The 12439-nt window shown below is 33.0% G+C and overlaps 1 protein-coding gene across 1 annotated transcript in view; it reads right to left on the bottom strand.

Moving 5' to 3' along the window:
- The window catches only part of LOC123718832 (discoidin domain-containing receptor 2-like), a 133555-nt gene that overhangs the window by 44029 nt on the left and 77087 nt on the right, over positions 1 to 12439 (bottom strand). The window contains exons 3-8 of the mRNA XM_045675744.1: positions 8910 to 9021; positions 5742 to 5973; positions 4151 to 4298; positions 3825 to 4013; positions 3626 to 3759; positions 3155 to 3362 (exon numbers count right to left, since the gene is read on the bottom strand). Coding sequence (XP_045531700.1) covers positions 3155 to 3362; positions 3626 to 3759; positions 3825 to 4013; positions 4151 to 4298; positions 5742 to 5973; positions 8910 to 9021 — 1023 coding nt within the window. The remainder of the gene's footprint in view (positions 1 to 3154; positions 3363 to 3625; positions 3760 to 3824; positions 4014 to 4150; positions 4299 to 5741; positions 5974 to 8909; positions 9022 to 12439) is intronic.

The following is a 12439-nucleotide window of genomic DNA, read 5'->3' as shown; positions in this document are numbered from 1 at the left end:
ATTCTCTTCATGTAGGATTTTCCTTCCTTCTGTATAATATTCAGGATTTTATACTACTCGTAAACGAAAAGTTTACGTTACATAGAAAATGGAAGAAGCTTAAACATCTCAATGTTTATGCCTCATTCGCCTTATAAGGGGCTAGCGCGAAGCTACTTCAAGAGAAGTGCTTTAATAAATATATTTACAGATGCGAACATGACGGAAAAGATTAAAAACCCATAAGGAATTCTGGAGGATCGTAAATATCAAAACGAAAAAACAGTAGTCGGTCGTGTTGTATGATTTTTATGGGTATTGCTCATGGGTCAAGAGATCTGTAACACGTCCAAAGTTTTTTTAATGGTGTTTCTGTTACACCCTCTTATTCAAACATTTAGGAACTCAATGCTTAGAGTTACCTCAAACAATCTTAATCAACTGAAATTATATATTATAATTGGATTAAAAGGAGCCTGGTCAGATGAGTTGGTCGGTACAAAGTTTTACCAAGAAGTGGAAAAACGCACAAGTTATACCTATTTAAAAATAGCATTAATAACTACAGAGAACTATCAACTCTAAACAATTTAGAGAAAATGTTAGAAAGAATTGTTAATTACTATGTATATAACTCATGCAAAGAATGCCTTCCCTCATCACAACACGGGTTATTTAAATCTCGCTCCGTAAACACTACCCTTTGAGACTCACAGTCTATGAGTGTATTATGAGTGAAGGTGCACAAATTGACGTCATATATACTGCCGAATAGTAAAAAATGTAAACATTAAAGAAAATTTACTCAGATGGATAGATTCTTACATAAGAATCGAAACGAAGTCTGGCTTTAACAGCATTACCAGCCTTTGTAGTTCTAACAGCACGCGGCTGCTCCGATCTTTTCTGGTCATCGACAGATGAAGTGTTGTTGTATCTGTTGATAGTATGATATACGAACATATGGCTGATACCAAGTTTTTGAAGAGTCTGGAATATGACCCACGGCTCCATACCCACTTTGTGCAATCACTGCAATCATATTTTCTTTAACACTCCATTCCATATTGTTATTTGATAATTGACACGTTTTTTTTAAAATAGCGCAAATTCGAAAGATATTTTAAAATAATATACGTGTTCCTAATTCAAAATAATTAAAGTTGAAAAAAGTTTTTATGTATTTATGGCCAGACTAGTTACTATTTGACATCACCTATTGTCTATGGATAGCTAATTGCCATCTATATGCGGATGACAAGAAAATATCACATAAAATAGTCACTACCGTGGCTGTTATTTACAAGAGTCTGATCTCAATCGTTTAGGTGAATATTATAATATTATCAAAATTCCAATAAATATTAATGAATTCAATTATTCATAATTCATAGCACAAGACAGGTAAAGGGCTTGGGTGTAATTAAAGATGATAAGTGCTCATTCGTGTCACATATTGAATATCTAAAAACAAACACGCCTCAGTTTTACACACACGCAAATGTACACCCACACCCGACACGCATTCTCTATGTATATATTATTGTGTAGTCTGTATAATGGTTTTAATTGGCGTTTCTAATTAAACATTATTTTGTATTATTGTTAAGCTGTTCCTATAACTAAATCAATCAAACCTCCAAACACTTGTCGTCCCGAATATTTAAAGATATACGTATAGTATTTCTTGTAAATGTTTTATATCGTCAAAACAATCGCTAATATTTTCTTAGAAAATGAGCGAGTGCACATTTTCTTGAAGCGGTGCGGCGGTTACCTTTAAGTTTGGAGTCAAAAGAGCTTGCGGTTGGCTTGAATCCGTTACTTAACTCACAAACCGATGAGTTTGAATTTACATTAAAGCAGCTTCGAAACAGTGCATCGGCATATGTGCAAGATAACATAAAATGATTTATTGAATTTATCTTTATAGGGTATATTTTATTCAAATATCGTTTTATTAATTTAAAAACAAATAACATAAATTATTAAGGATACAACCGGTGGCTTTATCGCTAACAAGCGATCTCATTCAGGCAACCCTGGTAAGGAAAAACCGAAAAGAAGATATACAAAAGAAATGCACAAAAACACGAAAGTAAAATTACGTAACACTGAAAAATTATACAATTACCAAACTTAATCTAAAAATTAAATATACTAATAAGACTCACGTTCATGATTCACTCACTCACTCACGTTCATGATTTAATACAGACTGGACTATAATTGTCCAATTCTATGTGTATAGACATTATTAAGGATACATGTTATTGTGTACATACGTGTGTATGTACACAATAAAACACCAAGCACGAGGGTCGTTTAAATAAATCGATGACTTGACTATTTAAATTAATACAGACTGGACTATAATTGTCCAATTCTATGTGTATAGACATTATTAAGGATACATGTTATTGTGTACATACGTGTGTATTTACACAATAAAACACCAAGCACGAGGGTCGTTTAAATAAATCGATGACTTGACTATTTAAATTAATACAGACTGGACTATAATTGTCCAATTCTATACAAAATAAAACACTAACCCTCGTAGGGTTGATTAAAGAAATCGATGAATTCACTATTTTGACTTAGCACCGCCATTCAAAATCTAGACATATAAGATCTTGATACCACGAATATTAACAACATAATTATCGTCTAGTACATTTAATTATCTTGGAATAAGAAATATTGTAATATAATACTTTTAAATACATTTTGGAGTCACTTGTATATATTTTTTAAACGGATGTAGTCACTTGAACACAATTGTTCAAGTGTTGGTTTTTTGTACGTTTTATCTGACCACGGAGACATTTTGATTTTAAAAAATAATATTTACAGTTGTAAATTGAAGTCCCCGGTCGCTTTTATTCGTCGGTACTTATATGAACGGAATAAATTCAAGCGATTTTAATACGGTTTTCAATAAAAGATTTGGTGTTTCTCCTTCTGATTGAGGAAGCTACAGATGTACAGTTTGTTTTACGTAAATTGAATGAAATGTTATAATTGTTTATAAGTTCGCAAAAAAACATGCCAATTCCACGCAGGCGGAAGCTCACTAAGGGTGTCACGATAACGATCTACTAAGGAGTTTTAAAAATTATTTTGTAATATATATGGAAAGTTTAAAAAAATGGTAAATGTTTGAAAAACTTACTTGATTTAAACGTGACCTCGCTTATTAGAATCCACTCGTGATGAAACTTCAGTTTAAGCTTAATATGTTTAGCGGTACGGTTTTCCAGATCGATGTGAATGACACGGGCGTGTTCAGAAACTTTGTCTTGCTTGGGTTCGTAGGAGATATAGTCTTCCTGCCATCGTTCACCTTCCAGAGAGAAGTAGACTTCTGCCTCTTTGAAAAGCTACAAAAAGCATTGCTACGTAAGCGCTTTTGTTGATTTTTGTCGTAATTTAATATTTCATTCTAATTTTTTGGAATAAAAATAAGACCATTTATCTTATAATATTTGAACAGATATCCCATTGATGATCCCATTTCTAAGATAATTACTCTTCCCAAATTAGCATTTACCTTATTAAATTAATCTGGCTTTCTGTTATTGTCGACAGTTACCATGCGTTATATTGAAACTAATATAGAATTTTAGACAGTTTAACACTTTACCTGAACGTCCTTGGTAAACATGTTGTTTGTGTGAATGTCTACATAATGAAAAAGTCTTGTGTCCGTAAAGTTAAACGTGATATCAACTTCATCATCCACTGACATTGACCTGTTCCAGCCTACCCATCGGGTTCCTGTAAAAATAAATTTAAGTCCAGAACATCGACGACAAGGGGAGTTTTTTAAACTAATCATGTACCTCGAGTGTCTAACGGTTCAGGCAGTTCAAAGTCATTGGGTCCAGTGAAGGAGTCAGTGATCTGACCGAGACCGTCCACTAGATTGTTTCCGTGTACAATTCCATCATAGGATAAGTCCTCGAAGCGAGCGCCGCCTGTCATCGCTTGCATGTCACAACCTTTGGGCGCAGCGTACGCGACAAGAGCCTCTGAAGAAATAGAACGCAGTGAATTTTCCACCGATCGGTGGTTACTAATCGCAGAGCAATAAAAAACGTTCGCTATAAAAATCGCAAAGCAAAAGGTCCCGGGACACGCGAGCCACCTTTATGCTTGTTCTACCTACGTTTCCAAAGACATCCATAGAGCTCTACCCGCATGCAGGCCGTCCGTGGGTGCGCTGCGTATGGAAAGAATCGAACCTTCGACGCTATGAACGGCGCTTCCAACGTTGTCTTTCTAGGAGTGTACGTGTTGACGTTGCCAGGTAAGAGCTGCAAGAAAACACTTTGTCAAACTCACATTACATCAATTAACTTATAATTAAACATACTTCATGCTCTGTGCAAACTTACAAGGGTACCTTAATATTTAACGCTCACGTTGTAAAGTACAAGGACGTGGCATCTTAAAGGATGATGATATATAAAATATTTATAAATGTACAGAGGTAATTTGTGTGATGAAGCGAGGCTCGGGTTCGCAGTCGCATCGGGACTAATTTCGTAAGAGGATCTTTGCAACATGAGCTCTAAACTCGTGTAACCACGCATGTGAATAGTTCAATAACTATTAGCCGTAGTGCTGAACTAAGGGTTGTTATTGGGAACAGTCCGGTATAATTATTAATTAAGTTTTCGGTAACTTAGAATAACTTAAGGTATAAGTATTTTCTGTGTTGTATTTTGTATTGGTTGTATAATTTATTGATGAACCAGAAGGGAGTGCCTCGTTAATTTAGAAGGCTCACCTTGAGACACAGGTGGAACGCGAGAAGGCCGTTTAGGGACTTAGGACTTATTGATAATAATGCCTTAGTTTTATTAAGTAGTATGTTATTTATAATTATCGTTTATAAAATATTTAATGTACGTTGTTTAAACAACAAAGAATATGTATAACCATTACGATCTTATTTTCGTATTAAAATTTGTATAACCGCTATAATGCTAAGTAAGGTTTCGTGTAGCCGAGAGTAATTCGAATAAATGTGTGTCACAAACACATCTTACGTTCCCTCTATATGCACGAGGTGAAGTGCAAATGGCAATAAAATGTAATTAAGTTCGTCGTGTTAATGCACTTGGGTTTTATAACATATAATTACTGTATGAACATCGATTTATTACGTTCGGTATATTCACTTTAAACATCATAATATAAGTCGGTTCAAATGTGTAAACTTCTAAAACAGTGATAAAAAAAAATCATTATATAAAGACTTAGGTTGTATTATACATTCAAAGTTCAATGCAACTCAGATACGGAAATAAATGCTCAATTTGTTAACGACTACTTTCCTATATAAGGCAAAGATAGCCAAATTTTTCAATTGGATTTAAGTAACCGTTAAAAAAAATGGTCGACTTTAATTATAGACATGAGTTTTTGGATACAATGCTATGTGTAATATATAATATATGTTATAGAAATTTATTACAAAGATTTCATATCGGATTTATTGGAATTGTTACCAAATTCCAAATAAATATTTAAAGAGCAAAATACAGTGATAATATCTGGATGTTCACAGCGTGGACAATAGGTCCTCCTATGGTCAATAGGAGGTTTCTAGAAATTAATTTTAAAAATACAACACTGCAAAGAGACTTTTTATTTAAAATTATTAAAAACCGCGTCCGCGTCATATTTACATGGAATTAAAGTATACTCAGACAAATATCATAAAAATACTTACAAAACAGTGAAGTACTTACTCGACTGCCATTAAAGTCCTTATACTTGACCCAGCGGCTGAGCGCCTCTCTCCAATATTCTACTGAGTAACTTTCAACGAATTCAACGCCAATGGAGTTGGCGAATCTTCCCTGTGATTCAGTAGCTGTGATCAAGTATTCAGCATGGAGGTCTATTTCAAGAAATTGACGGCTCTGCGCTAGTATAAGGCCGTTGGGACACCACGCACCGCCGCGTATTTCTGTCCGGATTCTGTTAAGGAGAAATGTATTATTAGCATTTTTAAGGAAAATCATAGTATATTATATAAGAAATGTTACCCAAATATGAACCAATGTTTTTCTATGTGCGCAATTTTTATTTGCATCAATCGTGAAGCGAAACAACGCGCGGAAGTCGGAAGGTCTTAGAATAGAAAATGAATCAGGTAAGTCGGAAGGGGCTGATAATTTATTTTCAATAGAGAAAATAATTCAATGAAACAGAGACAGAAATATGTCTTTCCTAGCCTTGGCAGGTCTGGAGGGATACGAGACTTCATACGGATACTACTAGCAAATGCATTGTAGCCTTCCATAAAATAAGCTTCTTTATTTTAAACGAAATGTTTTCAATATTTTGATACGAAATTTCCATAGTTTGTCGCTGAAATTCGTTGGGATATACAAAACCTTTGGCAACAAAAATATGACTTTTTGAGTACTTATTTAAAAGCAATTTAAAACTTTACGTCTTTAATATTTTAACAAACTCTTTGCCGTCTTTTGAATTGCTATTCAAAAATATACCGAAAGTAGGTTGCTTAAAGAATCGTGGTTGTAATAACTCTAGTGAAAATTCATTAGGAGCAAAAACAATGTTTGAAAAAACGGGACAACATCAATGCAGTTTCAAGTCTTGTCCTAGTTATATTCGTTTTCTTTAGTGTCCCACTCTTGATTACAGCCGCAAAATTTTCAGTGAAATTCATTAAAAGAAAACAACATAGGTAGATATTTGCACTTTTAAATGTCTACTAGTAATTACAGTATACACTAATGAACAACTTATAGTATTTTTTGCTTTAATGTTTGACCACAACAGACTAGAACCTGTATATATATGTCATTGGATAGTATAATGTTCAATTAGAGATTTAGCAACTTTATAAGTGGGTACTAAGTATATATGTTTGTCTACAACTAAAAGTATATATCCAGTGATCCTTTATGATCATAGTCCAACATAGGAAGCAAGCCATTAAACTGAAAAGTTTCATCGAAATTGCTGAAGTAGGTGTAAACGATATCGTTTTTGTAGATTCTAAATAATTCGAATATTATGTAACAAAATAAAATAAAGCGTATTATTAAAAATATATTTAGATATTTTTTTAGTACTCGATATAAGCCAACTTGTGCCATTCCAGAACAGAGTAAATGTTATATTTTTGATTATAGTTTCTTTATATTTCAACACCGCTATTTCCGCCAACAAATTTGTTTCAATATTCACTTATCTAGAAGTATATGTACGACGACAAATATCTCTGAAATCGTGTGTGTATATGATGTGTGCTTTAGTTAATTAAAATTAAATCACTGAAGCTTTCATTCCATTTTATATATAAAATTTTAATTTGATGTCGGCTTTATAAAGTTATGTTTAAAGGGTTTGACGTCATATCACAGTCAATGAAAATTTAATTTTCCTTCAGTAAATACCTCCAACAAGTACAGAGCTTTCCCTTTGTCTGGCTGAGCTTATGCGGGCTTACTAGTCGAATGTGATATCGTTGGTTAATTGTTTAAACTAAGTAGGAGAGTTGGCGGTTCGGAGATTCACAATTAATGTAACAATAACACGTTTCGCATTGTTTTCAAGCAATGTACGTGTTTATCAATTCTCGGGGTGTTGTAATTCGTTAACAAGCCGAACAGCTATATTGTGCAAAGTCATATCAAATATCGTTCTAACAATATTACGTTAATAGCACTAGGAATAATATGGTATAGGGAAAGTTAAAAAGGCTTAAAGAACAATAAATGTTGGTGGAAGGTACATAAACATCAACCATTAAATTATGGCATGAAAATGCGATACATAATTTGCTCAGTTGATTTCAAACTTTAAAAAACAAGTACTATATCTATAATAAGTTTTAATATTATTTCAATGAATAAATTAATAGACACGATATGATTTAACTGATACATAATATCTAAATAAGTATTTGAAATTGTATTCTTGCACACAATGGCGATTACTTTAGTCAAAGCAAATGTCTTAAAATGTATGGCATATCGGATTTCTAATCATGATTAGATTATCCCATTATCTATTCGTTTTGTGTTCCCCTTGCTTTCTGCTTGTGAAGGGTGTCCAAATGAAGAACGCTCGTGAACATAGAACGCGTATTTACGTTTTTTACTAAAATTAGCCGATACTAGGATTTATGTAAATGTACGTATTAAAATACAGAAATGCTGCAAATTAAAGTTATCATATTGTGTTTGGTTTATGAGAGTTCTACCTTTTAAATAATTAATTTTAAGAATAAAAAACATAACCATAGAATTCGCGCTGAAATAGCATTTGAAGGAATATTTTTGACGAACGTCATCCTTATGCCTAAAAATCAGAGAGAGAGAGAGTGAAATAGTCAAATATGTTTCTTTCCTGCTTTAGTTCTTGTTCTTAATTATTTGTAATTATCAGCCGGAGACTGCCAAAATGTAGTTTTGGTATCGGTCACTTTGATATGGCAGTTATTATATATTGATTTAATTTCGAATTTTATTACTTTAGATTTTAGAGCTTAAACATAAAATGTATGTATTTTTGTATAAGAAGTTAATATAGAGTAATAATAAAGTAAACCATACTTAAAAATATTGTTGTTTACGTTTTACGTTATACGTCATTGCCCTGACACAAAACGGCACAGATTAGTCGATTCAACGAGTACTTGGCATGCTTGTAAATAATACATCTTCGCCTGTCTAATCCTTAATACTGTCTTGGAGTTTGGTTTCATCGGAGACTGTTTTTGATCGAAATATAATGTTTGTTGTTTAAAAATGATAATTAGTATGTAATAAACATGGCGTTTTTTCGATGATATGCTAAATAGCTTCTATCGTTTAAAATCTTGTCTAATAGATGTCAGTACAATCTGGAACTTGAAAATAATGTGGAAACTGTTATACCTTGAGCTGAGTGGAGATACACTCTGGTCGTAACTGGAGCTGGCTGATAACGACTCGTTAGAGATCTTGCCGTTCTCCATACCAAGTGGCACCTCACAGTTTCCGGTCTCGGCTGGAAAGAAATTAAATGTTAATTTTTTGTCTATTTGGACTTATTTTTGAAGTGAAACTTCTTTATCGGCGTTGTAAAAAAATTTACCGTCACATTTTTCGGTTACACGTCACATTATTCCGTTACACGCCATCTTTTTCTTGTCTCTACCACGGTTGATTCAAAGTGATTTGAAGCCATTAATAACAAAAATATATAATAACGATAACAATGATAGTAATAATTTTATTACAATTAATGAAATTCTGTGATAATCTTAGTAGTAATCAGGTAAAATGAAATAATTGTACTATTTGTATGAATACATCTATGATAAAAAAAACCCTTTTATTAAACTTTATCTTATTTAACTTTATTGAACCAATTACTGTAAAGTTCAATATAGTAGATCATTTTTCGAAAAATAAGGTCATATAGAAGTTTCACTTCTTACGTGTATACACAAAAAGCACACATTGTTTACTAAGTTATTATTAAATATTTTGTATTTAAAGAAATAACCAAACTATATTTTAAATTATTATAACGTTATGCATAGTTTGGGCACATCTTGTTAAAAATAGTCTTTTAAAACATAATCTAGCCATAACGGCGCCGAGTTAGTTGTTATTTTCATGAAAAAAGTATAATTTTAGCATAAAGATTGTAGCTTTATAATATGTAAGTGTGGAGGTCTCTTAAAAATGCAGCTAGCATAAGGAAAGTTTGAAGTTAGAGAAGGCCTGGTAATCGAGGGATCATAAAAGTTATATAGCATATGGCCTACATCAATAAATGGACAATTTGGTAATTAAATGTAACATCACTCACGGTCATTTGCTCATTCGATCGTTCACTTTTCATATTAGGTATATAAAAAAGTGTAGGGACTATAATCTGTAGTACGAATCACTAGGATGACGTCATTCCCTGAAAAACGCTAACCAAGATATTCCGGCAGCTAGGTCAATGGTTACACTGGTCGAGAATTCTCCGTATAGGTTTGAGGAAGAGCAAAATATCCTTCCTTCAAAATTGATTATTGTTTTTTTAATTTACTTTTTTTGTCGTAAAATTTAGTAATTCATTTTTTTCATTTGGTATAGGCGTAATTTTAAACAGGCCAGTCACAGGCAACGATTCGCTTTTGAATTTTTAAAAAGTCCTGGCAATGGGAAGCCACATTTCATATCATGTACAGTTACATACAAGAATGATATAAATATTAAAGTAGCTCGTAGTGGTTCGTGCATGCTCCTTAATGATACCAAAACGATATACATTCTGGCACACAACCAAACGTGTAAGCACTGTGACCGTGGGCTAATATTATTTCATGTAAACCTTTAACTTTAGACTGACTGAAATTTATTTCATACACTTTAAATAATACCTATTTAAGGTAAAAAACATAGTCAGTTCTGCGGCATTTTTGTAACAAATTACGGCTTTTCTGACCAATGTAACATTTATATTATTGTTTATGAGCACAGCAATTTAAAGTACGAATAGGTTCACATACAATGGCCAGGCCCTGCATTGTACGGGTACATTTTAATAATTATTATTCCGTTTATTTTCCTTCTATTTATCATAAACAACAATACTTTGTTATTTCCTCAAATGACATCAAAAAGATATTGTTTAACTAATGAACGCCAGTTTGCGAAATTACTGCATTTAAGTAAAAGATGTTAAAAGATTCATTAATACAGTCTCAAGTATCAATCGTCACGAGTGTGTTATAATTTTCTGCAAAGACTTCGGAAGCTTAGAACATTACAAAGTAATCACCTGACGGTACCGATCCCGTCGTTCATTTATCTTCCTAATGAATTGTTTTTCTCCATAACCGCGTAGTTTGTTCATGTAATATATCATGTCTCGTTCGGATTAAGCGCATCACTCACAATATGTATGACTAAGACTGCTGACAAAAACAAAACCTATGATAAATGCGTATGTTACGACATAGAGATTACACTTTTTATACCGTTTTTATATTTAAATTATATGTGCAAAATCTCCTAACACGTAGAAGTGCGGAGTTTTCATAATCAAACATTAAAAATGCAAATTGACCTAAAAATGTTTCTAGATAAAAGTTTTTTAGGTTTTACTCAACTATTACGCGATACTACGTAATATGATTGCTACTATCACAGACGCTTGTTGTACGTGACTGAATACAAGGGTCCGGAATACCGTGGTACATATTTAATTCACATATATGAAGCTTATTTTAATCTGTCCGTTGTCGGGATAGACAAATTGTGGTGTTGCGATTGTTCATTTATACAGAAAGGCTACTTCATCTCGCCACGATTGAATTAGCACGGTTTAGACGCGAGCTACAGTAAGTCTACATTACCCATAACCGTAACAGTTTTGACTATATATAGCAGTGTCGCCCTAGTGGCTTCAGCGTGCGACTCTCATCCCTAAGATCGTAGCTTAGCTGTGCACCAATGGACATGTGCGCATTTAACATTCGCTCGAACGGTGAAGGAAAATATCGTCAGGAAACCGCCTTGCATTGGATCCAAAAAGTCGACGGCATGTGTCACACACAGAGGCTGATCACTTACTTACCTATTAGATTAAAAATGATCATGAAAAAAATACAGAAATCTGAGGCCCAGACCTAACAAGGCTGTAGCGCCACAGATTTTTTTTATTTTAATATGAACAGTTACTTTCTATCAGGACCTAAAAATACAGATTAGATTAATAATATTTACTGTGAAATACTTAAAGGGAAATTTTAAAAAAATATTATAAAATATATTTTTGTATTTGTATTTTTTATCTCGAGAAATCTCGAACAAAGGGCATTAAAGATAAGTAAATATACTATGTTTAAAGTACACCGAAAAGGGAATTCCGATTTTTCCTTTTGCCTTCCGCCGCCAACGTGTATTGTGTTTTCATTTCATTAAATAAAATTTGGACGTTTGCCCTCCAGGTTTCTACAGCGTGTATAAATAAAGAAGAATTCTAAATCGTAAAAAGTTGAGCTTCATCCAACCGTCTGTTATTTGCCTGTAGCGATCGCTTGCGGATAGGAAGCCAGACTTCGAGTAAATATTTTGTCATGGATTTTTGAGTGTGTGTTTTATAGGTGTTATTTTTCATAGAACACTGTGTGTACGAGAGCCTAATCTGATAGAAGGAAAAATAGATACACATTTACCGACCTAGTTTTGAAATATTCAAATTTTTATATGGAATACAACATAGGTTTTGAAACCTAAATAGCGTTATACCAATTGAAAGTAATGATTTGGATGTTGAATACAGCGAAGTGAGTAGAAACACAATTATTTCGTGTGATTTTATATGTTTATGTAAGCTTCTAATTGATATATTATACCTTTAGGTTGACGGTCAAATTTACACAATACTCTATACATTCCATCCAATACCTTTAGATGTAGGT

This window comes from Pieris brassicae, chromosome Z (genome assembly GCF_905147105.1).
Source record: "Pieris brassicae chromosome Z, ilPieBrab1.1, whole genome shotgun sequence".
Taxonomy (NCBI): domain Eukaryota; kingdom Metazoa; phylum Arthropoda; class Insecta; order Lepidoptera; family Pieridae; genus Pieris; species Pieris brassicae.
Note: the sequence above shows the minus strand (reverse complement) of the source record. Positions and strands in the feature narration are given on the sequence as shown.